The sequence below is a fragment of the Cariama cristata genome, unplaced genomic scaffold (genome assembly GCF_000690535.1).
Source record: "Cariama cristata isolate BGI_N322 unplaced genomic scaffold, ASM69053v1 scaffold5121, whole genome shotgun sequence".
Lineage (NCBI taxonomy): Eukaryota > Metazoa > Chordata > Aves > Cariamiformes > Cariamidae > Cariama > Cariama cristata.
The window spans coordinates 20,151-46,524 of record NW_009597426.1 but is presented as its reverse complement, the minus strand read 5'-3'; the positions used below and the strand labels follow the sequence as shown (position 1 = coordinate 46,524).

General features: G+C 45.2%; 1 protein-coding gene across 1 annotated transcript in view; it reads right to left on the bottom strand.

The window, feature by feature from the left end:
* Positions 1 to 26,374, bottom strand: part of FLNB (filamin B, beta) — a gene marked incomplete at its 5' end in the record, with an annotated part of 56,056 nt that overhangs the window by 10,558 nt on the left and 19,124 nt on the right. The window contains 29 exons of the mRNA XM_009708866.1: positions 305 to 457; positions 1,074 to 1,277; positions 1,650 to 1,808; positions 1,962 to 2,135; positions 2,609 to 2,737; positions 4,324 to 4,464; positions 5,371 to 5,473; positions 6,186 to 6,260; positions 8,032 to 8,279; positions 10,152 to 10,341; positions 12,076 to 12,232; positions 12,505 to 12,628; positions 13,449 to 13,538; positions 14,142 to 14,309; positions 15,295 to 15,455; positions 15,831 to 15,993; positions 16,427 to 16,600; positions 16,832 to 17,429; positions 18,047 to 18,309; positions 19,093 to 19,210; positions 21,390 to 21,559; positions 21,813 to 21,903; positions 22,471 to 22,631; positions 22,890 to 23,013; positions 23,359 to 23,502; positions 24,046 to 24,159; positions 24,519 to 24,712; positions 25,084 to 25,220; positions 25,776 to 25,902. Coding sequence (XP_009707168.1) covers positions 305 to 457; positions 1,074 to 1,277; positions 1,650 to 1,808; positions 1,962 to 2,135; positions 2,609 to 2,737; positions 4,324 to 4,464; positions 5,371 to 5,473; positions 6,186 to 6,260; positions 8,032 to 8,279; positions 10,152 to 10,341; positions 12,076 to 12,232; positions 12,505 to 12,628; positions 13,449 to 13,538; positions 14,142 to 14,309; positions 15,295 to 15,455; positions 15,831 to 15,993; positions 16,427 to 16,600; positions 16,832 to 17,429; positions 18,047 to 18,309; positions 19,093 to 19,210; positions 21,390 to 21,559; positions 21,813 to 21,903; positions 22,471 to 22,631; positions 22,890 to 23,013; positions 23,359 to 23,502; positions 24,046 to 24,159; positions 24,519 to 24,712; positions 25,084 to 25,220; positions 25,776 to 25,902 — 4,854 coding nt within the window. The remainder of the gene's footprint in view (positions 1 to 304; positions 458 to 1,073; positions 1,278 to 1,649; positions 1,809 to 1,961; positions 2,136 to 2,608; positions 2,738 to 4,323; positions 4,465 to 5,370; positions 5,474 to 6,185; positions 6,261 to 8,031; positions 8,280 to 10,151; positions 10,342 to 12,075; positions 12,233 to 12,504; positions 12,629 to 13,448; positions 13,539 to 14,141; positions 14,310 to 15,294; positions 15,456 to 15,830; positions 15,994 to 16,426; positions 16,601 to 16,831; positions 17,430 to 18,046; positions 18,310 to 19,092; positions 19,211 to 21,389; positions 21,560 to 21,812; positions 21,904 to 22,470; positions 22,632 to 22,889; positions 23,014 to 23,358; positions 23,503 to 24,045; positions 24,160 to 24,518; positions 24,713 to 25,083; positions 25,221 to 25,775; positions 25,903 to 26,374) is intronic.

The following is a 26,374-nucleotide window of genomic DNA, read 5'->3' as shown; positions in this document are numbered from 1 at the left end:
ATTCCTTCTCTGTTCATTACACACTGCATCAAGGGGCAGAGTGAAAGCTTCCTCTGACTTGTAGTAGATCATACGGGAAGTTTTAGAGCCAGCTAACAGTCAGCTCCAAGTGAAATACACCCATATAACCAGAACAGTTTTGGGTGCTTGCTGCTTGTAGTGGGTACTGGTAGGACCTCCTTGAATCTTTGGGACTTAACGGACCGAGCCAGATCACACAGCCCACCCACAGTTCTAGTGTGCTGGCCACCTAGGTAAGACTTTTGTTGTATTAACCAAAAAGTTGTCCAACACTTCTGCTTACCTGGAATATGTTCATCTGCAAATTTAGTGGACACAATGTACACGCCAGGTACAGTTGGAAAATAGGACACTTTGCAAGTTCCATCTTCTAGATCTTCAGTTTGGATATCTACCTTGCTGGGTCCTTCAACTGCTAGTGAGATCCCACCATAACCTACAATACAGCTAAGTTAGCCTCAGATTTCCATAGTGCTATTATAAATTTGACATAAAATAGTCCAAACCCATAGCAGTAGCTTAGTTGGCAGGTTTGTATCATAATGGGCACATGGAAGTTACATGATGCCTTAATGACATTTTTGTAGTCCTAATCAGTCAGATATTCAAGGCAGAGCATGCATTCAGTTCCTAAAATGCTCTGACCATACCCCTTTTATTTCGTTAATATTGAAAAGTTAGCTTCAAAGACCGTGGCCAAGGCTCCACATTAAACCAGCAGAGAAGTATCTTGCTCATTTCCTTCTTGCTGTACACAACAATAGTAGAATCAGCACCATCAAATAAAAAAAGCTTCATCGGTGCCTCAGCAACACTTCCTTGTTGGCTGTAACAGAAGGCATCAGCCAAGACAATACAAAGCATTTAGAAGTTAACAGCATTGTCTGCAGTTAGTAACCAACAATAATGACCGCGCAATGCTTAATACACTATTTGCATCTGCTGCTTTGTGGCTTGTAACCTGGTGGTCAGGCGCTGAGGGAGACAATGCTCTCATTTAGAGAGGATACATATCTCACAGCATCTCACAGTCCCTTTGCGATGGAACTAACCTGCATCTCTTGTGTCTACAATGAAGTCACACATTTCAAAGGTTCGTCCTTCTACCAAACCACGTCCAAAAACTCTTGCTCGTCTGGCATCTCCTATCTCAGACTGGACCACCATGATTGTTACAGGGCTGTTTGGTACATGGCTCCCATTTTTCTTGATGCTAACCAGATGTTGTCCTACTTCCCGTGGAATGAATGAGATGCCTACAAAGTAGAGAAATGTAACAAACTTATGCACTTCTTATGCATGTTTTACTTGATTTAAATGCCTTAATCACATCAAGAAATGAAATACTGAAAGAGCACTCTCTTTACACACGTTGAAGTGTTGCTCTCAAACGGGCCACAAAGCCATTCACATACACTGACAAAGAGCACTTCAATCACAACCTGGCATGCCACAAGCAAGCTAACACAGGAGGTCATTCTTCATACACTTCTGTTCTTGACCAACTGCACTGAACAATATCAACCACTTTGTTTGACAATGCTCTTCTCGGAAGGAGGAGAGAAGTCTGCTATAGACTATAAAAGTCTATTTTACTACACTCTCAGATCAAGACTGTCAGAGCTTACCAATGTGGTTATTGGGTAGCCTCTTCAGAAGACAAGGCTCATCACGACCTGACGGGGCTTTAATGCTGGCTGTTAGGAGACTGAGATCGGTCTCATGGATGTCCAACAAAAAGTCAGCAGCAGAACCAAGTTTAACCTGAGACCGTCTTCTGTTATCATCTGAATACATAAAGAGAAGTGAGTCAGAAAATATTACAAGGTTAAGTGCAGAACAAGTCCGAGGACTTCATGTTCCTGCCACAAACCGGGTCCTCCATGCTATCAGAGGTTAATTTTCATTATGAAATGCTTCCAGAAGTCTAAACTTTATACCTGTGATCTTGGCAGTGAACGGGCTGCCCGGGATGTGCTTGTCATTGTACTTGACCAGGATGCTGTAGTTCCCAGGTAGAGTAGGTAGGTACGTGACTGTGCATGTCCCATCTTTGTTATCAATGCAGCTGATCTCTGCTTTTGAAGGTCCTTCAATAGCCAAGTCCAGCCCACCTGGGAAACAAGGAGAACAGCACTTCTGTAAATCTTTGTGCACACCAAGTCCAGAGACTTGGTTCAAAGAGGAAGATCCAATACTTGGTACTGAAAATGCAGTTTAGATGTGTGTTTTCAAAGGACAGCAGCAAAAAAGAGCTCAGGCCAATCCACTAAGACCACAACTCTATTCAGCCTCATTTACTTAACAGCGATTCCACATCTAGTCATCATCCCCTGGATCTAAGCTGCCTTCAGTTTATTTTTAATTAAACAAATCATTTGCACCCTGTACCACAGGGTACATATGCTCTCGGGAAGAGGTAATAAAACAATTTTTAGTGCAAGTTACAGCCTGACACTGGCACAAGTCATTTGTATCACACCAGAGATTCACAGTTGGACAGATGAATGCAAATTAATGCTGATGCGCATTATACTTCCAAGAAGATCCTAGTTTAGCGTAGGATGGGTTTAAAGAACAGACTCACCCTCTCCTGCATCCTCTGTGACAATGGTGAAAGTTGCTGGTTTATTGGCAACCCCATAAATGAGGCCAGGCCCATAAGCAGACACACTGCCGCTGTTTGGATAATTCACATAGAACTGCAGAGGGCTCTCTAAAGAAAAGAAAAACAAAACCAAAAGCAGCATTTTTAAGGATGAGTGGCCTGGACTACAAGAACAAAACAGACACAACCTGCTCTGACCCAATGGGATCTTATGTTTACTGATACCCGTGTTCTTCAACGCCATTCTCACTACTTGATATTTGAAGAATCTTTATGTGACTGTAATGCACTTAAAAACAAATAAACCTCCCCTTTCATCTTCAAAAGATACTTCTCCACAATTTGTTCCACATTCAGACATGACAAAGTAAGTGTTACTCAAATTACCAGAGATAAGCTTCAATGATGTTGTAAAGGGTCTTATTCATTACAAGCTTATTTTTAGCACATTAAATCAGAACACGACTCAGAAGCAGGCTTTCAGTTCAGGCACAGATCCTGAATTTTGGTAGCTCAGAATTAGGAACCAGCACAGCACATTGTCTGACTCAATGAACCTGAACTAGCAAATTTGAAGGGTATCCAAAACCATATTTGCTTGCCTCAGATTAGCTAAGCTGGTGCACAAGAACAAAAAGTACAGTCACCAACAGCCAATAAACATTCCCAAAAAAGGCACAGATAGCTCTTAAGTACAAAGCTAGATTTTTGCAGCTGAAACAGTAGCAAGTGTGATTCATGACAGCCTTCAAGAAGGAAACATTACAGCACATTATCCTTCTGCCCAGGAGCAGGGTAATGGTCTTACTGATACATCCGACACTTTGGCACTTATGGAGGTGCTACATCCATACAAAGTGCTGAAGATACTGAAGTAGCACCATGCATCACATTATCGAGCTCCCTGCTTCAACCAAAGTTATTCTGTGTTTCTGTACACCAGCAGAACCAGCAGCCCGATTCAGGCAGTGCTGACGGTATTTTGTCTCATGCCTGCATGTCCTTCTATAGATCTGCCGCTCTTCACCCCAGCCCCACGCAGCCGGCGTGCCTGGAGAGCGGCAGGGCAGCCCCAGCCTCCAGGCCAGGCAGAGCTTTGGCTGGGGAGCTGGTGGAGTAAGGACAAAAGAAGAGAAGAGAAAGGGAACGAAAGGCAGCGGTTTCTGTTTGTTAAGCAGGAGCCAGGGGGAAAGAAAGATTACAGCATAGTGTGCATGCGTTTTATTTTATTGCAATGGGATGGAAAGAGTAACTATAGTGTTTTAGCCACTTAGTTCTCCCCACAGATTTGGAGATTTTATGCCAATGCAGTTTTAAGGATAAACATACACTGTAACCATTAGTTTAGTTGAGCACCACAGCAGTAAATTTCAACCTAAAAAAATGGTAGTTAGAAAATTGTATGTTTCTTCTTCATAATAAAATGCCACAAAAGCTAGCTTCCAAACCCAAAATCCATTTTAAGCCTGGCTGGTACTATTAAACCACAATGGAAGCTCACATGTGCCACCACTTACTCCTTTGCTTTAGTTGCTCTCTGGACTGCTTGCAGACCAACCGCTGCTGAACAGTAAGATGTCCCAGGCAGTTCTTACTGCAGTGTACACAACTAAGCTATAGAAACCTAACCAGGGAGCAGATGCATCAGCAGGACATTGCACTCGGATTCGTGTCACCCGCTTTGTCCGACTCACCTGGGATGTGCTTTCCCATATATTTTATGTGCATTTCATGCAGCCCGACCTCAGTAGGAGCATATCTCACTGTTACTGTGCCGTCTTTGTTATCCACAATGTCTGGCGTATCCGTCTTTCCAGAGGGCATGTGTACTTCACCTACAAAAAGCCACCGTGGGAGTTACAGAAAGAGAAGCTGCCTGCTTCCCCTCTCCCACCCACACAGAATTGTCCAGCCATTTTAAACAAGCATTTAAAATTGTTAAAATTCCTTACCCACAGGCACAAATAAGAGACTAATGGGAACATTAACCAGACATGTTTTCTACTTAAGCTACATGAATACAACACAGTGGTAGACATCTGGCAAACAGTCCTGTGACCTTACAAACTCTACATGCAGAGCTGTTTGCTTCAGCCACTGAAATTTCCAGGCAAACCTCAGGAAAGGCACCGATCTACCTCGTCGCAAGACGCTCCCTCTCCTGCAGCTCTTTTAAAAAGGAAAGATCAATTGCCCCTTCAGCAAGGGTAGACCAGGGTTTGGGGTGGGATTGCCGAGTTATAGGGCAGGAGGGGACACAGCCCATGTGTGCAGGAGCTTAGTGCAACTGGGGTGTTACTGGGGTGATGCGCTCAGCTGCCAGACCTGTGGCAGAGAGGTCGCCTGCTTTGGAGAAGGTATGTGGCAGGAACGCAGGATTAGATTGCTTTGGAGCATCTGCACAAAATAAGTAAAGGAGCTTATCAAGGGTGCATGTAGCCGTTCCAGAGGGGAAAAAGTAGTAACTGGTCCTACAGTGCAGTAGCCCATAGTCTAGCACTGAGGACCATGGCAGCACCAAGAATCCCCTCATTTAACTCAAATTGTCAGCAAGGCGTATCCTGCTCACCCTCAGCGGGTGCCACTTGATGTGAAATTAAACAACCAAGTTGCTGGCAGGAAGGATACAATCCTCCCCCACATGCTGTGGTCTAGACCACCCAGACTGTTAAGCTGCAAATGGATAAACATGCTAACAAAAAGCAAAAACCTTCCTGAGAGGCTACGCGTACTCCAGGTACCTGTTATTTCTCCTTTCCTTACTGCAAAAGGGATAACCATATCAAAGGGTCTGAATCCCATGCCGTTCATGTCTCCAACTGGGACATAAGCTTCTTCCGTAACCTAAAGGAAGCAAAAGGATGGGTCACGTCAAAAAAGACAGTAGACTCAAAACAAGCACTGAGCAACTCCACTGCGAGCACAAGCAGAAGATGATTATCGCAGCCAGCCACAGGACTGGGCTCAACCAGAACAGTGTCCGGCCAAGCTCTCCTTCATAACACCACCACGCCGCAGAGCAGAGAGAATCAAACATGGTGCGAATGGAAGACATGCTGGAAAAAAGTTAAGAGACAAAAATGGAACAAAGAGATGGAAGACAACGTAGCGCACGCAAGACCCAAAGTGGCTCCGTCTGAAAGGATTTAGTTGCTTAAGGCCTGGAAGAGAAAGTGATTTTTGAACGGGGCAGAGTGATTGCAACACAAAACGGACAAAAGAAACAAGTTTCACAATGTGACTCTGGACTCAAGACACTGTGCTATTTTACTGGGAAAACAAAGCGATGCACTCAGGTTGCTTTTGCCAACAGTAGACATTGCAGAAGTAGCAGCTGTAGGTGTAATGATCCTCTTCGTGTTTAAATGAGAATTTATTTGGAGATTCCCTTCAAGCAGCAAAGAAAAAACAAGGTCTGGATCCCAAGAACAGTTGATCAAACAGAAAGAATGAACACAATGACCAGAGCGATTCAAGCAGTCCCAAGAAGCAGGCTGTCATCTGAAATGGAACACAGATGGGGGAAAAACAGCTGAAAAATGTAAAAATTGTGTACCCAAGGGCGAAATCCGGGGGGGGAGGCGCCCACTGGCTCCTGCGACCGCGCGGTGGCATCATCTGCATCTACAGCCTGGGCAGGGGTAAAGGCAGGTTAAGGGTTACTCTGGCATGGAGGCATTCCCACCTTTCACCATACAGAACGCACAGCTCCTTCCAGCTCCTCAACACCTTCTTCCCACCATGCAGCCCTCCCACTCCTCTTGCCATCACAAGGCCCTGGATCCACCCAGGGGAGTTGGGAAATTGCCCCCGTATCCACAGGCATTGGGCACTGGGGGAAGTCACCGGCAGCACAGCAAAGGGACAAAGCTGGTACGTGCTGTTGTTGGAAGCAAAGCTGGTAAGCAGTGCCTAAACACTGGTGCAACTGAATTTCAGAGTTGCTTTTTTACAGGACTGGTGCAGGGAGGGAAGTGAAAGGTTTACATCCAAATGCAAGTCCTCAAGCGCTGCGCAGCACAGTGTGCGAGCTGAGAGGCAGGGGAGCCTGCTGCCGTGGGAAGGCTGCTCCCGGCTCCTGCGCTTGGGTGAATGACCCAGCCCACGTCCAGTCATAGCTGCAAAGCTATTCTTCTGATTCATAGCCGGGATAGCGTTGTCAAGACGCCGAATGTGTTTTCCCCTGGCGCAGCCTCCCTTCCCACCAGGCATGCCAAGAGGATGACTTGCAAATTCCCCTCTCCCCACTTAACCCAACAAGAGTTGCTGGGGCTGACACCCACGCAGGTAGCTCCACCGGGCTCAGCCACGCCAGCTCCTCCTGCCTGTTTATACCACTGCAAACCACCCTAACAAAATAACCCGCTGGAAACTTAGGCATGGAACGACTCCACTAAGAAAACCAACACAAAACAGAAACGTTGCTGTTTCACTGTTCTCCGTTCCCAGCTGAGACACCCAAGTCAAACGCGTATTGTATCGGTCAGCTAGGAAGTGGGAATTTTGGCTGGCCGGGAGCAGGCTCCCTGACCTTGAGAGGCATTTCCTGCAGTGAGCTTTAAGCAGTGACCCAAGGGAGTTGGTTTTTTCATGGAAATCTTCAGAGACACTGGTAGCAATCTGCCAGGGTAGCAGGTAGGAAGCGGCAGCATGCCCGGCCCCAAGGATTCGCCTGCGGGCTCCAGCCAGACTCACCACAAGTACAGCCATGCGGTTTCACGGACTGAGATGTGCCATAGGCTGCCTCGGCTGAGATTAGAAGACCAAGACTTGTTTAGCCAACACTGAGAGCTGTTCTTCACATGAAGGGCTTCTGCAAGCCCTGAGAGGCACCTACTCTGCTCCTCAGGGAGGCTGCCATTTTGTACGCTTTGTATGCTTTTTAAAACTAAACATGCTGAAGTACTGCACAAAGGAATATAATTAGAAGGAGGGGGATTTGGCTATAACAGTTTAACTAGCACTTGCAAATCATTTTTAAGTATGAGCCAACAGGCTGCTTCCCTGGGATCTATCAGCAGACCATTCCTTATTTTGGGGCCAACATCAGAGTGAGACATGGCCAAGTCAGAGCACCATATCTGACAATGGCTGAAGTAATCAGATGTAGAGGCCAACTACAACCACCCTTACATCAGGCAGAAAAAGAACTACATCATCAGGAAATGAAAAATGAATTTGTTCAGAGAAGCCAAGTCTTCATCCTCTGATGGGTTCCTATCCCTCTTCACTTAACTGTATTGCCTGCTCAAAATAAACTCTGCAAGTAACAAGGATTCATTAGCTCCTGACAGTCTAATAAACACCTAAAACACACTTACACACAGAGTTAACCTATCACTAAATAAAACGTGGCAGTAGGAGTCTGAGTGGGAGGTATTTTTGGAGCAGAGCTAGCTTACCATGACGGTGAAAGGACTGTTAGGAATGTCCACCCCACCAAAGCGGACATAAATCACATAGGTTCCTGGCTTGGCAGCGGTGTAGAAAATATCGTAAGTCCCGTCCTCATTTTCAACAACATCTGCTTCAGCTTCTGTCCCATCTGGCGTCAGGACAGTGCACGTCACTTTTCCCTTCCCTGCTGATTTGGCATCTACCACAAAACCAACCTCCTCACCAGTCTTCACAGTGGGTGCAATTCCGGGACCTACAAGGCAATTTTCATTACAGAAAGCGTTTAGAGGACAGTTTTCCCAGGCAGGCTGCCTGTGAGGCGCCTGGGAAGCACACCACCAAACATCGGTCCTGAGGACCCACAGACATGGCTTTGGGAGCAGATGTGCAACAAGGGACGTTCATAGTGTTGGTCAGCACAGCAGCATGCAAGAGCTGGCCACCAGCTTTCCTTCTCCTCTACAGTCAGAGAGGCTGGATGAGAACAGAGGTGAAAAAAGCTAAGTTTGAAGAAAGCAATGCCTTAGCCCACAATCTTATCATTATACTCCTTTATGCACAGTCAAAGGCACTATCTTCTGCTCCGCTCAGCAACTTGGCTGTCGCTGCTTTAACATAAACCTCCCTGTGTAAGTAGCTATAGAAAGGGCACAGTAGCAGCCATAGCCATGTTTCCTCCTACATTACTCACAAATTATTTTCCACTGTTCCGCCACACATCCCCAAAAAAGTAAATCATGAAACAATGCCCAAACTGTAGCAATCAGATCCAGCCTGAAGAACACTGTGTTTAAATGAAAACTATTAAGTCTTATTTGCAGTACATTTTTAATACTCCTGCTTTTGACCAGCACTTGTTATCACGTAAGTGGCTCATTTTCAAGTGGCAACGAACCTGCTCTTTTAATACCTTGACAGTATTCCAGCATCTACTCCTACAGCGATTGTATTTCAGGTTTACAGCAGAGAGTCAAAGGCACTTCTTCGAAAGGCGAAATTTAAGCTGGCATCTGACAGTAATCTCCATCACAGTTATTTTGATTAGTTAGTGACTCCAGTTACTTGGAAGAGTATCAGATTCAGCCATTAAGGTCTTGTTTAAACAAATTTTGAAGCAAAGGGGATACCAGCCACTCTGTGTTTTTCATTGTGCCAGGAATATACTTCTGTTTGAGCAGGCTTGAAAACAGCCGGCTGCCAGACGGGCACTGGGTACGCTCTAACTGCACGATGCAGGTCAGCACAATGCCCAGACACTCTCAGAGGTCTACAACCACAGATTAAGTTTCCCTGTTCAATTTGGTCTTGCCTAATTTATTTATTTTAGTCAGGGGATTTAACTTTCAGTGTTCCTGTCACTTCTGCTCCCTGTCACAGCCTCTGGCTGGCTGGGAGGTGGCAGCGTGCCACAGTGGGCAGCCCAAAGCCACGTGATGGCCACCCATCCTGAGAATGGCTAAGGGTCAAAGCTCTAAGGGTGCTCCCACAGCAACAAATTTGGAGTCCCTCCCCTACACCAAGGCACTGATTTTTGAGGCAATGATTTTTTTTTCAAGTTGTAGTAATGTCTTATCTTTAGGTTCTCCGCTTCCACCCACGCTTTCCAAAAGTCTGTTCAGACCCTGGCCAACCTTGACCAGACAGAAAAGCAGCAGAAAACTCCACTAACACCACCTAGACTGAACAGGCGTTGCTAATGCAGAAGCACACAGTCAGCTATTTACATCCTCAGAATTAATTCTGCTCTTGCTCAGAATGAAAAGCTTCTTGCAACACTTGCAGTGCAAGGAGCACAATGCAGTGAATGCGCACAGATGTGTTATTTTTAAGTCAACCTCACCGCAGTTCTCAGTGGGATTTATCCAGGCCAAAATAAACATCAGACTTCAGTTGCATCTGGCTGTTTGTAACAAGGCAGTTTGAAAGATTTTGCTAGAGACTACAAGAGATTCCTGCTTGCCTGCAGGCTGGATGCTTCTTTATCTTTAGGAAAACCCCTCTCACAAGAGCAGCCAGATTACACAAGTCTAGCATCTTCTACACCAATTACGTCAACCGTACCATGCTCAGAAGGCAGCTTTACACCAAGTACAAACAACAGCAACAGAGAGGAGCCAACACTCACCTGTGGCCAAACACTTGCTGGCATCCCCAGCTGGAGATGCTCGGATCCGATAGGGAGAGGATGGGATATCATCTCCACCATACTTCACACCAATTGTATAGCGGCCTGTTTTGTCAGGGACATAGGTGACTGTGTAAGTGCCATCCTTGTTGTCATGAATATCTACTCTCTTGGGTTTGCCCTCTTGGTCCTGAGGAATGCGAAACAGAAGATTTAGGCACTATGAAGTTAGTTATGAATTCCTTTAGCGAGGCAGCAAATCTCTTCACACAATCATATTTAGACAGTCTCAAACAAGTACAGAACTGCAGCTTTTTGAGGGTTAAATACATTTCACTCAAGGACTAGTATCAGGAATAGACTATTAGGAGCAAAAAGGTATCAGACCACTATAAAACAATCAGTGCTACTATTAACTACCCTTCGTTTGATACGAGAATGTTTGTAAGATGCAGCAAGCCATTTTAATGAACTTTATATTCATTGCAAGAAATTTTAGGCTTCATTGTGATATCACTGCTGGAAACAAAGAACGCTTCCCAGGTCCCTGAGGCACAGATCGAGAACCAGACTGTGCAGCTATGTTCTGACAAAGCACTGGGTAGCTTTGGCCAGCTGTTCCCCAAAAGGTTTGAGGTCGGGCGAAGCATTACTGGAGTCTGTCGTCAACCCTCCTGGATGAGGCATCTGGCTCCTGACACACTGCAAGGTCTACAGTTAAAAGCAGGTCTACATAGTCCCCTCAACCACCATTTCTACACTGAACACAAGGATTAAAGAGATACATAAACAATACAGATCTGAGCTTCAGCATCAAGCTTTCATTATCCACAACCAAGATCAGCACTGTGCATGTTTCTGACAGAGCTACTCCCAGTCTCAGCTTTCAGTGAAACTCATCAGCTGCAAAGCATGAAGCATTTTAGAAAGTCTTCCAGGCCCGCTTACAGGGAACCACATGTTGGCCCCATTCTGTGTTTCATGACTTAACACTACCTGAGGTACAGTATAACCTGCAAAGGACTTGAGATTTTAGGTACAGCACAAGAGAGCTTACTGCTTTCAGGAAGGCTTGTGAAACATTTGACATTTAACAGCTCAGAACAAGAAGCAAACAAATGCTGTGAGGAGGATCGCCTATGCACTCCCACCATGTAGGACCTGTGGAACTTGATCTTCAAAGCCACAGCCAGGCTGGGAGCTCTGATAAGCATTTTGGATCCTTTAAGAGCACACCTGCATGCCAGAGTAAAGGTAACTGCTTTGCTGCACCTCAGCAGACAGTGGGACAGCACAGGAGCAAGAATGCAGAAGGGCAAGTACAACTGGCCATGCCGTGACCTAGGCATGCCACAGCTGGGAAACGTGCTTTATGGACCACTAACCAGAGACCTTTTTGCTGAGGCCACAGAGTCCAGGCACCAGAAATTTCAGGAAGAGCAATAACAAAGTCAAATAAAAACATTCCTGTAATATCTCCTTAAGAAGCTTATGACTTCTGGCAACCTTGAGGGAGACTTGTTTGTTTATTTATTATCATGTAATGCTCAGTGTGGATGTTATCTCATGGCCTTGCTGAACTACACTGCTAGAAGGCTGTCTCAATTTCAAATTCCAGCATTTTCATAATCTTACAAGAAACTATTTATCTCATTTGGGGCATTTGCAGACTGTAAGGTTAACCAAGAGACAAATATAGCATGGCTGATGACTTTAAGACAGAAGTCTCATAAAAGCAGCCTCAAGAACTTCACAAACACAGAGCGCAAGACTTTCCTGTACCAGAGCTTAAGGTCCACCCAGCAGCCCAGTCTCCAGGACACTGCGTATGTCAGGGTACAGCTGTGGACACTTTCAACAGTAGCCACTTGCACCCACCTAGAACAACCTGTTCCCACTCCTGCTTAGTTTTGTAGTAACTTACAGTGATCTGTACAGCCAGAAGTCCCTGCCCAGCATCCTTAGCATCCACAGCGAACTCCACAGGCAGGCTGGCTGGTATGCCGTAGGAACTGAGACCTGGTCCGCTCGCCGTCACTTTACTGGCATCATATGTAGGAAGCACCTTCACCTTGAAGGGACTTAAAGAGAAACCCGTTATTGCTCCCTCCTCCTAAGTCAATGGCTGATAGTCACTGCAGGACACGCTGAGGTGTGGATACACCTCGTCTATAGCATCCCCGCTATAAGTGCAGCAGGTTCAAACCACCGCTGAACCCTGAAACCAGTGCAGTTCCTTGCACGACCAATTAGAAAGGACCACAGCTAGCCCTTAAACAGTGCTCTTGAGCTGGGAGAGCACCATCGTGTTGTTAAATCTTCAGTTCATCTAAGTTTATCTTTATCACCTTACCTGCGAGGAATCTCCTCATCAGCATATTTGACAGAGATCATATAGGGTCCCTCCTGCGTAGGGGTGTACACCACTGTGTGGGTGCCATCTCCGTTGTCTACTACATTAACAGGCCCCACAACTCCTAAAAAAGCAACAGACGATTTTCTCAGCTGTGCTATTAAAACTCAGTTCCTCACCAGCCGTTTGCTGCACAAAGCTCCAAGATGCACAGCTCATTTACAGTTTGCAACAAGCTAAATTTCAATTTTTTTTTTAATGAAGGCAACAGGTAAGGATCAGTGATCAGTTTCCCTTATTTTGTATTCAAGTGCCATTGACTTGATAGATTGGTTATCCACTACTCTCTGGGCTCCCATCTTCTCGCTGTAAACAAAAGCTAGCATAAAAATACTGATCAAAAATCCGCCTTTCCGTAAAGTCCAGGTCAAGAGCAATTGCTCAAAATACACTGAAGATCTTTCAAGGAAGAAAATGAGTAATGGTTATAATTGCCTGAACTGTCATTTACAAGATTACATACTGTTAGTAGGATTCACTGAACAGAATTGAGCCCTAAAGCCAGTTGGTGCATAGCATTCACCAACAGTCTTTCACAATCAGGTATTTGGAAAGGCAGGCTCACTGCCTAGACAGGAGAGCCCTGCAAGCTGCCAAAGTCCTAACAAAGCAGGATCAATTATTTCAATTTGCATTAAGCTAAATCTACAGCAGATTATGTGACATATCGGTTCAGATCAACACACAAAGCAGTCTACAATTACAAGTTGGCTTTAAAACACAGGAAGGATTAGCAGTAAAGCAAGTGCAAAAGAAATGTATAGCTGTCATGCAAAACCTAAAAGCGGCACCATTGGTTCCCACTCCCTCCTCCAGATGATTCTTGCTGTTGCCAACCGGATTTCCAAAAGCCAAAGTTGCCAGTAGTTAGTGAGAGTTCAAACCTGTCTTAGTGTCACCCTTCGGATCACCTTTAAAGAAATCTGAAATCGCTTTCAATGGGGAGCGCCATCCCTGGGAATCCATCTCATCCACTAAAATTAAAGAAGGGTTACCTGAGGGGCACCCACACCAGCGTGGCCTGACACCCGAGCGGGGAAGCAGCTCTTGCCTCCTAGCAAGGCAAGACTTCCAGTCAAAAGGTACTTGCTGCCAAGATACTGTGCCACCAAGACACAGGTTAATGTAAACACCATTAACGCTATCACTTGAGGGCCCTGCGGCTCTCTTGAGACCCCTTAGGGGTTCCACCATGTTTCAGAGACTCCTGCAACGCAGTGACCCGGGTTTCCCAAACCACCATTCACGCGCGAGACTTTGGATTTACTTTTTGATGTCTAAATCTAACCCACAATTGTTCGCCAGTGATGGTTACTCATGTCACTTCTCCCAGCTCTGAAGATTAGCATAAAGCCATCAAAGACACTGCCCAAAGCAGTACTACCTAGGACACTGTTCTCCTCCTTTTACAGCATGACACACGGGTCAGCTGTCAAGGTGCACACATCAGATGAACAGGAACAGAGGTAAATGCTCTTTCAAGTGGCATCACCACCTTTGCAAGCAGAGTCAGGATCACGTTACCCACCCAAACGCAGAGATGGGGGCACAGCTGGATGGAGTACTTCGGTTCTTACCTCTGGGTCCTGCCACTACCACCTCGAGGGGTGCTACTCCTGCCTTGCTCGTGTCTACAGTGAAGGACTGTGGGATTTTGGCTCGAACAGCTGTTCCCAGACCTGGTCCTGCTATCTTCACCTTGCTGGGATCCACAACATCCTTCACAGGAACCTTGAAAGGACTGCCTGGAAGTTAATGCAGCAAGTGTTAAACACCACAGAGTCCAGTTACAGGAAACAAAATTGTCTTTTTCCCTATTTTTCCTTGGGCTTTTTTATTATTGTCCCTCAACCTTAGGCAGGAATGACAACCCGACAGCCTCCACACTACTCCTCTGCTTCTGCAAAAGCCAGGAGTGTAATGATGCTGCTTCTACATTTTCACTGTCTATTCAACAATTCAGTTGTGATCCATCTGCTTAGGAAAGAATACTTAGATGTATGACAGCACATAAGAACTCGAACATTGCAGCAAAATGTGTCTGGCGTTTAGGAGCATTTAATTCTTGGTATCAACCAAAATATCCTTCTTTTAGTCATGATCTGCTAGATGCCAGATGTACCTGGAACATTCCTTAAACCTACTTCACTTCAGTTTAACATCCAGTGCAAATGCATACATAGGTAAATGTCTGGTTTAGGAAAGAGTTACTATGCCTTCTGCAGTGACCAAAACTTGCAATGTTTAATATAATCCCCATGACAACCTCACCCATTAGACCATCTTACTGCAGAACAGAGTCTTGAAAGCATCCATATACCAAAGGGCTATTTTCTTGACCTAATGTATGATGCACCACTTGTGCATAATACCGGTTATTTGTCAAGGGCTAGCATCCCTTTCCCCGTCCCACCGATCTGTACCCGCTCTTTTGTTCCCTGCTGTGGGTGCTACAGTCTCAACGAGGCTCCTCCACATCCCCACAGAGGCTGTTTCAGAAGTGAGAAGAGACTGCAGCCCTTCCTCAGAACCACCACACCACAGCACAAAGCGCTCCACGCTTCGCTGTCAGGTGTGAGGAACTAATGTCGCTGCTGTTTCTGTTTGAATTCAAGAAAAGCAGAAAGCCAAAGCCTCAACAGCCCCCAGCACAATGAGATTCAGCCAAGGCACAGAGTTCTTAGCTCAACGTCTTCCCCCTTCTGAAAGCCAGTGAACAAGAGCTCTTACCAGGAACGTGCTCTCCCCCGTATGTGATGTTAACATCGTAGTCTCCTGGAACATAAGGAACATACTCGGCGCTGCAGCTCCCATCCTTGTTATCTTTACAGCTAATTTTAGATTCTGAAGGTCCTTCAACAGTTATTCCAAGGCCACCGATTCCCGCCCCTCTGCAAGACAGAAATGCACATTGTTAGAATTATCTGCTTTAACAGTAGCTTCGCGTGCTTTGGCTGCATTTTTACCCTTATCGGAATTGTAGTAACCTGACTTCTGATGTCCAGGCTTCAAGCACGCTCTGGCATGCAAAGCTGTTCTGCATAACCTCACTCTCATTTTCCTAGAATTTTATCCTCAGCCACTATCAGCCCCTAATCTCTGCAGGGCAGAGTGCTCAGTACGTGATGTAGCGCACACAGTAATTACAAGGACACAGCCTGGCCCTTTTATAAGTATTTGTACTGGGTTTAGCATTCTGCATGGCACAGTCCACTACACTCCTCCCTCCTTCAGATATTCCTTAAGGATCAAACAGGTCCAGTTACCTGGTGACAACTGAAAAGGCATTTGGCTGATTTGTGAAAGCTTCTTTGAGTCCGGGTCCTTGTGCCTTCACACGTGATGGGTGGCAGCCCTCTGTCACGTTCACTCTGAAGGGACTGTTTGGCACAGGTACGCCGTCGTACGTTACATCGACTGTGTGTGGACCTGTTAAGAGGAAGAAAACACGTCCCAAATTCCCTAAAATATTCTCATCACTTAACATCACTTCTACAAGATGCTACAGACTTAAATGTCAGTATATGGGTAAGAGCTTCCTCCTGCACTTCACAAGACTTCACTAACGTTTCATAACTGAGATGCCATCTATGCATTGTTCTTCTGAAGCCAAGTTACTGTAAAAGTCAGTTCTTCAAGTTAAACTAGAGCTACTTCCTGCAGAATTAGCTCTTCTATTAGCAAAAATCTCGCTAAGATGCCAACAAGTTACTGGCAGCCCTCAGCATTTTGCCAAATGAAAGTGTCAGAAGAGCTGCTTGCCCTTGGTTTTTTCCTCTCAAGTCAAAAAAAACCACAAAAACACCAAAACAAAAACCAAACAAAAAAACCACCACCAAAAAAAAACCAACCCAGAGGTTACCCTTTTCAAACGGCGTGTACTCTACTGAATATGTTCCATCAGCATTATCGTGGATGAGACAGTCTGTGGGGGAGCCTGACGGACTCATGATCTGCGTCCTGATGTGGTCACCCCCAGCTTTCGTTAGAGGTCGAGCATCCACAGTGAACTCAGCTGTAGCTTCTCGGAAGACATCTGCAGGATACATTTTGAAGAGTCACTTGAAGAACCGCATGTATTTCCGATGACAAAACATTTTGTGAACCATCATGATAAACAACTCATTTGGGAACATAATGAAACACCCCCGTCCAAGGGTCACCACAGGAACACACAAGGCTATTACAACTTTTAATGCTCAGAACACTCTGTGCAGGACAACAGACCGCAAGTGCTACAAACTCTGATAACAACACTTATTCTCACCTTTCCCTTCCACTCCTGGCCCAAATACTTTAACTCTGCTTGTGTCCACAGCTGGCTCCACTTTGACCCGGGCTGGGAATTTAGGTACTTGCTCTCCTCCATATCTCATCTTGATTGTGTACATGCCAGCTGAGAGTGGCACGTACGTTACAACATAGGTCCCGTCTTTGTTATCATCAATCTGGATCTCAGCTTTGGAACCAGCATCCGACATCATGTCCACTCGCAGGTCCCCAGGACCTGCCTCTGTGCAGTCGACGTTCAGCAGCCCTGCCTCACCTACTTTACCACGTTCCAGACCCGGACCCGTGGCAATGACTTTAGAGACATCAAATGGCATTTCTATGTCTGCCTTAAACGGCGAACCAGGAATGTGAACTTCTTCGAAGAGGATGTTTACGAAATACTCTCCAGGTTTTGTAGGCAGGTAGGAGACTGAGCAGGTTCCATCACCATTGTCTGAGCATTCAATTTTAGCTTCACATGGGCCTTCTACCGTCAAACCCAAGCCTCCAGTTCCTGCCCCTTTGGTATCTATTGTGAATTGTGCTGGTTTTCCAACAAGGCCCCCTCGAAGACCTGGGCCATGAGCTTTTACCTAGAAGAGAACATGCAGTTGAGCTGAAGCCATTCTTTCACGTTATTGTCAGCACAGACTGCCTAGTTAGACTTGTTTCTATGTGGCACTCAATTAACAAGCTCTTAAAAACACACAGAAAGCAACATCTCCTTTGCCACTCCTCCCAGTTTTACTGTAAAGTTGGTATCTCTCCTCCAAAAAGGTTTCTAGGCAAGGATATTCACACTTTCACCATAGCTGCTTTTATGTAGCCATGGGATATAAAAAGGTAGAAACGTTAAAATATATGATGGCTGTACACACATTTTTCTTGAAATCTGTTTCCTTAGAAAGAAGCATCTCAATACAGTTGAGATGCTCATGAGGCCAACTTCTATTAAGTTAGGAGCAATACTTGTATTTGCCACAGTATGCAGGATGCTGGCAGTATTCTTAATCACCTCAATGTTTTTTCAAATACAGTGTTATAGGAATGACTTCCACAAGTCATGGCGCCTGCAAAAGGAACAACTCGGCACTCTGAGTAAGGATGTTCCTGGGTCTGGTTTGGCCAAAACAAGCCAAGGCTTATGCAATAGCCCACAACTCAGTTTTCAGGTATCAGTTGCTGTTACAGCCCTAAACCATTCACTTACCTTGGAGGGGTCTGGAGGTAGCGTGGCCTCCACAGTATAAGGGCTCCCTGGGATTGGGTTGCCATCATAACTCACATCCACCACGTACAGTCCTTCTTCCCTTGGGATGTATTTTGCAGTGCTGCACTCCTTACCCAGAACCGGTTCCACCAGACATGGCACAGCTTTCCTCATAGGACTGGAAATATTAACATCCAGTTTACCTTGCCCACCAGCGCCTTTAGTGTCAATTACAAATGCCTGATCCTTCCCTACTTCCACTCCTGAAAAAGACAAAACCCATATTACTACGTTAAGTACTCAACATCAGACAGCGCTCCAAAAAGTCTCTCATGCACATAACACCAAGGGAGCAAGCCCTGGCAGAGCCCTGCTCAGTCTGCATCCCTCTGCATGCAAAAACACCTGCCAAACCAAACAAAAAAATAAACAAGTGCTTTGGTTCATTGGAGCTACAAAGCTACAGTGCTAAACAAGCCTGTAAGACATGGCCTGACAGTATCAGAGGCTCATTTCAGGAACGCAACAATATTTCACAGCCCTAAGTTCTTCCAGTTTTAGAAAACAAAGAGACTGTATGAATGACATTCTGCACTGTAGCAGTTACATACATTTGAACAGCCATCTAGCCCCAAGGAAATCAGATTTCACCAGCAGGTGCCCAGCCTGGTGAAGAGTCCAGCTCTGTTCACCAGAAGGGACTAAACCCCAAGACATGCTTTGTCCACACTGATATGTAATCTTTGCCAAAAAAAACCCAAAAAACAAAACTAAATTGATATTCAGTCCTCAAGAGGACCAGTTAAGTCATGAGCTCACCGCAGGGGGGTTGGACTAGATTACCTCTAAAGGTCCCTTCCAGCCCAAATGATTCTATGATTCTATGGTCAAGCTATAAAGTTTGGAGCTGGTTGATCCCCAACTGTAGCAAGTTAAAAAGAAGATTGTTTTGCCCACTTCTGTTCTCACAGGAATGTTGGCCATCACCCAGATTCAGGAGACACTTCAGAGGCAGGCTATGGGCCTTCCAGCCCCGAGGTACTTACTGTTTTCGAGTCCATTGACTTTAACTTTGCTTAGGTCTAGCGGAGCAGCAACGCCCACAGTGAAAGGGCTTTTAGGGATAGGATCACCACCATAAGTTACCAAAACCTTCATTGGACCCTAGTTGAAGAATTTACAAGTTAGCTCAGTTCCTCGCTTCATACAGACACACTAACATCCGAGCAGTACATAAACCACTTCACCTAATCCATTTTAGCTGATCACAGCCAAACTTACTGGTTTATGGACTCTCAACTTCCCATCCCACTGCAGCCCTTCAAAGTATTAGATGCATTTTATTTAATGCAGGAAGAGAGAAAAAGATAGTTCTTTCCAGCATTTAATTAGACTATATTCAAGCTGCCTGGCAAAACCTCTGGCTCAGGCTGGCTCCCACCCTCCCAGCACCCAGAGCCGACAGCTGAATGAATGTCCCAGTGCTCCAGACCAGGTATCCCCTTCCACCGCATGGACAGCCCAGGCCAAAGCCAAGCCTGCAAAAAGGCTGTATTATTATGGCATCTGAAATACCAGGGTTTTAAGCTCTACAAGTCAGAAAGATTAATGCTCTTGTGTATTTTGGCTGGAATATCGCACAGCCATGGCAAGTTCCAGCCCACGATGTGTGCTCCTTTTATTCTTTCCTACCGCAGTCCATATTTTAGCTATATTCACTGTTTGCTTACTTTTCGTTCTTGGCCAGTTCAGTTCCCAAGTGAAATAATCATGGATGTTTCACACAAGCTAGTGAATAGCTTCCATGATTATTCTTGGTTGTTTTTAGAAAACACACACACGGGTAGCTGTAGCAACACTGAGAGATAGATAAGGCTGAGTAAACAGCATTAAACCAAGGCTCCTCTGCTGCTGACGCAGCCCCTCAGGAATTTAACTACCTAGTCCGTCCTCTCTGGGCTCTGAAGAGTCCAGAATCTCATTCATAAGTGACTGCTTATGAACCCGAGAAAGACAAGGTCCAGGAACAGCCTATGTGCTCACAGCCTGGAGGGACAACAAGACTACTTTAACTACTGTGCAGTCTATTTTCATCTCCTCTTTTTAACCATTGCTTTCCTGCCACTGCTGTCTACAAGTGTCTCCTGTAAGTCCACAGCTCTTCCATGACCCAAGGTACTCCTCCAGATTGGAAACCCAAGTGGGAAACCCGGTTTGGGCATCCTGGCTTGTTTCACCACTGCTTTTCACAGGAAACATCGCAATCTGGTACTGCTCACACACACACATGCAGAGTTCAGACAACTTTGCTCCCTTCTGCATACCAACCTTGACTGAACAAGTAAAAGCTTCTCCAAACAGGCATGTTAGCCACATCCTGAGGTCATGCAACTGGTTTATCCAAAAACAAACACTAGCTCTATGGTGCTTCCAAGAATGCTAATCCAGCATTATCACATAAATAATGCTGCAATTCTCCGTATCAATCCACTTTTATACTTCCCTTTTATTCAAGGAAGCTGGTGCAGATGACCAAGTAGCTCATGTGTTTGCTCAGCAGAACAAGATGAGCAAAACACTTTAATTTCAGCACTACAGCACTTAGGTTTTCAGAAATACACAAGATTCACGTTTTCTGGCATTTAATGGCCCTTTACAAACGTGCAAGCACAGCATAAGAAAAAATACTTCTAGTTATTAGCAGCTTCCACTTTCAGCTATTTAATGGTGTTGGCTAGGAAGCATCTATCTGTGAACCAAAATGAGTTAGACTGAATTTTTTTCCAATCCAAGGGTAAACCTCAAATACAGACAAATACTTTGAGGCATTGAATCTGCAGCCCACCTTCCCTCCTCAGCACCCACTCGTTCACTTTCCTACTGGGGAGCTGCTGCAGCGTTACCCAAACGCTGTGCCTTTCGTCCCTGCTCTGGTTTGCACCACAGTTCCTTTGACAACAGCACCTTGCCAAGAGGCAGCACACCATAGCCCTGACTTCACAGGGCCGCAGCAGCCAGCTCCATTTCGGAGTCTGGGAAGGTTCACCACCTTTCCTCTTTGACTGATAACACGTGGAATGACATGAGCTGTGTGCTACTGCTTCAATATCTCACTTGTTCCCAAAAAAGAAATCAGTGACAATCTATCATTAACTACACCAGAAAGCTGCATTACTGATTTCCAATCCCAGTTGTCCTGCAGGCTTGAGAGATCCTGGGGAACAGGACACCCTGGCAAGTTTTATCTGCTCATTCCTCTGTGCATGGGTACCAGGGAGGGAGGTCACAGCACTACAGCAACACGAGCTGTTCACTCTTGTATTCCGACAGGACTCAGACCTACCTGCTGTATTGGAGTGTACCTAACAGTGTGGGAATAGTCATAGTTGTCAATGATATCCAGATCTGCCACCGCCTCTCCTGGCACCGGGCTGCTGAACTGCACATCCAGCGGTGCTTTTCCCGCTCCCTTGGTAAACACAGTGAAGTGTGTTGGCTTGCCATTTTCTACACCTGAAGAAAAATGTGAATTCTAATTTATGCAGAAGCTCACACAAAGAAACTCTTCCCAAGAAGCATCTGGTACCTATAAAGGCCAGTCAAGCAAAATGCCAAGGGAACAGAGTCATCTCCCATCGCCTGGCACCTCACCCCGCCGTATCCAGGACTGCATCGCTGCACCCCAGCAATGCTCAGTCAGGCAGTGGCTACCCCACAACAGCCCCTCATGGTCCAGCACTGCCTGCGCCACCAACCCAGCTCTCACCAGTTTTGTTCAGCCCAGGTCCTTCAGCTTTCACTTTGCTGGCATCGTGCGAGGGATCCACTTTAACTCTGAAGGGGCTGGCAGGAATTTCCTGCAAGAGAAACACAGCTCTAAAACATAACCAAGTCACTCTTCACTAGCTGAAACTAGACAGATAATCATTTTAAGATACTTCTGCTTTAACTCCATCACCATCTTGAGTAAAACTTTGCCTCACTTAAATGCTCTGCCTTACTGAGTAGTATCATTCAAAGTCTAGGGCAATGTTCACAGCTGGACAGTTTGCAGGGTGGTTGGTTTGTTTTGGTTTTTTTTTTTTAAGGAAAACTTATTTTTATTCCCATGTTCCTTGGAGAGTCACTTATGTTTTCTATCCTTTAGAAAGCAGCTTTGGTCCATCACTGAGAACACACTCATTATGCCAGCCCAACACATCATATGCTTGCACACATCTCCAGACAACCCCTCTCATTTGTGTACATTCAAGTACCTCCAAAGTGTTTTTAGAAACAGTGGTCAGACAAAGTGCGCATGAGCTGAAACGGAAGAGGCCAGCTGTACACCACCACAGCCAGCTGTGAACTGGCACGTGCTCAGTGATCAAAGAGCACACAAACAGACCCTAGAAACATCAGGTTATAAAATTAAGATTACAAACCTCTCCTGCAAAAAGCACTTTAATAGTGTAGCGCCCAGCAGCAGGTGGTGCATATTTCACAGTGAATGTATCATTAGCATTGTGGATGATGTCAAAATCTATGTCTTCTTCCTCATCACTGACCACACGAGCATCACACTTAATTCCAACACTGACATCACCTAGAAAAAGCAAATGGAGGTTTTGCTACTGGACACTACAGACATTGCTAGCCAAACAGCCAATACGTTCCCATTTCCAGTAGCTGTTCAAGTCACCACGTTAATTGATGTAACAGATCACATCAGAATTCATTGCAGTGTTCTGCTTCCCAAAGTTTTTCCATGAAACAAGGAAAACCAGCATGAAACAGTACATAACCTGCCCCCTTGCATGACCTGTGGTTCTGGCACCACAGCAACAGCCCAGCCTGCCTTTACCTTCTCCTGCATCCGTGCAGTCGACAGTGAAGTGGGTCGGCTCATTCGCTTTCAGGCCAGTTCTCTCCACACCAGGTCCCAACACTTTCACTTTCTGAGGATGACTCCCTTGACCTATAAGGACCTACATGGATTCACAAGGGTTAGAATCACACGTCTGTGCCACACTCGAGATCACAGTCAAGTCGGAGCACTGTTTGGACAGAGGTTACATGAAATCAGTACCAAGGTAAGAATGAATTGCCCCAACTCCCCCAGGATGCAGTTGACTGATACAAGACCTCTGATGTGTGAGCTTGTAAAAACAGAAAGCTCTTCTCAAGTGAATAGATTCCTAAAAAAAGGGAGCAGAAGGGCACACCTCCTTGAAGTCACAGAAGGGTTTTATCATCCTATCTGTAAAGACAAGGAGTTGTGAGTGCAAATGTCTTACTTGGCTAGAACTAGTAATATCCACCTCTCTACTTACCCTAAACGGGCTATTGGGCACGTTGGCTCCTCCCCAGACAACAGAAATTGTATGTTTGATTGGTTTAAGTGGCACATAGGAACAGGCAAACACACCATCAGGTTTGCTCTTCATCTGGATATCGATAGGGTTTCCTTCTCCATCCTAAAAAGCAGTAGTACAAGCAGAAGGTTCAGATACTTTAAAAATGTTCGTATAGTTTGAACAGCCCAAGACTGTTCCAAAATGTGTTTTTGTTTGGTTTTCTTCTTTTCCAGAACTGCAGCTCAGAAATAATAAAGAAACATGCAAATTACACTCCTGTAAGTCTTCCTCATCCAACACTTGCTCATTCCTGACACCATCCTACAACACATATTTTAACAAGCTCACCTGAAATTCACACACTCAGAGATAACTTCAGGTGCTTCCAAATGACAACTCCAGGAAATTACAGCTTGCTTTGCTGAGGAGACTCCAAGTAAGGAAGCAAAGCCATGTATTTCATACGCCAGGGAGAAGTCACCTTGTCTTGAGTTAGGTTTCTTGCCTGACTACATTACACAGATCAAAGCACAGAGCTTTGAGAGAATTACACATGCCCAGAATTAAGTGGTGTGTAAGCGAGTAGAAACACTTAAGGCATTTTTCTCAACAGTATTAAAGTCCTTTTGCTGAAGTTTCACATAGCTGCCTTTGGCTTTTTACCTGTGCATACATCCTCAGAGGTGCTTTCCCAGCGTCCTTGGTTTCAACTGTGAACTCAGCAGGATTGTTCACTATACAGCCAGTCCTCTCCAGGCCTGGGCCATAAGCCTTCACCTAAAAAAAACCCACCCCAAGCATCTTAGCTTGCAGTTCAGAAAGAGAAGCAAACACTCAGTGATTTATTTCTAAAGACCTTCCCCTTCCCACAAAACCCATGAAGCACAGGATACAAGTAGAGGCTAGTGTGAAAGCTGAGAATTTGGACTAATTCAGCAAGTTTTCATCACATTAAATCAAAACCACAACAATGTTATTAGAAAAAGCCGAGTAATATCTGGCTGGAGCATGGCAAACTCAGAGCTTTAAGTAGAGGCAGCTTAAGAGTCATGTTCATTACCAGAAGCCTTCAGAAACACCTCTACTGTAGTTAGATTGAAGATGTGTTATGCCACTGGTGAAGTCTTATACACCACCTTGTCTGGGTTGAAGTCTCCTGAAGCCGGTCGGATGAAGGCCATATAAGGGCTGTCTTTTATGTCCTCATCATCGCACATGATGTGTACAGCATATTCACCGGGCTCTTTGGGCCAATACTTCACATCACATGAGCCATCGTTCTTGTCATCACACTCAATTTTAGCCTGAGAAGGGCCTTCTATTGCAAAGCCTGAAAAAGGAACAAGTGGGTTCCTTGTGTTAGGTTTGTGGTGGCTGCTAATTTAACACTGCTTCCCCAAACTGCTTTTTATTAGCCATAACCATGCCTGATGCTCTCTATCACCCTTCTTCAGCAACACAGGAGATAATCCATCATTCCCTTCTGGATCTCATCCCACAAAACCACAGATTAACACTCCCCATCACACACGTTCCTGTTTCTAGGACTTGCCTTTGATACCGTGATGTAAGTTTGTGTTTAGACCAAAACATCTTACAGACATGGGTTTTTTACTGCTGGGAAAGCTATTGTTTCTCAGGAGTTTGTTGCTAGAGTTGCAATACATAAATATTTCAGGCAAACTAAGTAAAGTAACATACCAAGAGAGCCAACTTCTGTGCCAATGGACTCTACCACGAAGTCAGCCGATTTGCCCACAACCCCCTCATGCAGTCCCGGCCCCCAGGCTCGCACTTTCTGGGGACCTGCTTCATGACCCACTTGAACTTCAAAGGGGCTACAAGAGAAAAGCAAAGCAAGTGATTAGAAATGAGGACAAATACAGCATCCATGTTTTTCCCTAGGCATTTTAATGAGGCTTTACATTGGATTTTCCAAATTAATAGATGCTATCATGTAGTGGCACAGTGCCCAGCAGACTGTCTTTCCAGCAGAGAGGTCATCCAACCCATCACGTGCTCACATCTTTGAACACAAATCCTGAGTGTCAAACACTTGGCTTGCACTGCTTGCTGTAGCTCTGGACACTAAATTAACAGATCCCTTCAAAAACTCACAGTTAAGTCTAAGCTGCACGATCCACCAAGTTTTATTGTTTTTTGTATTCATTAGTTTGGGTTTAGCGAGACTGATGCAAATCACCCTTCAAAGCTTTCCCAACATAAGCCACTGAAGCCCTAAAACAGGCTGTAGATAAGGTGTCACAGCAACTGCTTGCTACCAACTTGTCGCCCCAGAGTTTCTTCAAAGGTCAGCGTTGCTTTAAAAGCCCACCAACTACACAACCCACCGAAGAGCACAGAAACTGCAAAAAAAGCTACTTTTAACTCACCTTTTGGGGATGTTGTGCCCACCCCATGTAATCGTGACAACGTACTTCCCTGGGGCAGCTGGATAATATTCAAACGCATATACACCATCCATAAAGCCTTTTTGTTTCACGAGCTCCTCCAAACCCTCTGTTGAAAGATCAGTTCAGCATTAAACTTAACAGCTTCCATCCTGCCTTCAATTACTCAGACAAGTTCATGTTTTCTAGTATTTATTTTAGCTTGCAAGAATAAATTTCTTCCACCAGAAAAAAAAAAGGTCAGGTTATAAGGGAAGTTAGTTCTAGTTGCCTTCTAGGACAAAGACAGCAAACACTTCCAGAAGAAATACAGCAGAAAGTATTTTAAGTTACCAGACTTAATGGGTTCCCTTGTGTTTCATTTTCTTAGTCTGCAGTATGATGCATGTCATATGTTAAAACAAAAAAGCTTAACATTTGTCAGACTTTGCAACCACAAGTATGCAGGGAATGCCTACTTTTCATTTTCTTCAAGATGAAGAATTTAAGGAGAAAAGCTTAATACACTAAAATTTACATCGATACGTCTGTTGCTTTCCCCCCCCCCCTCCAACCACATTAAACCACACAGTCGGAGCACT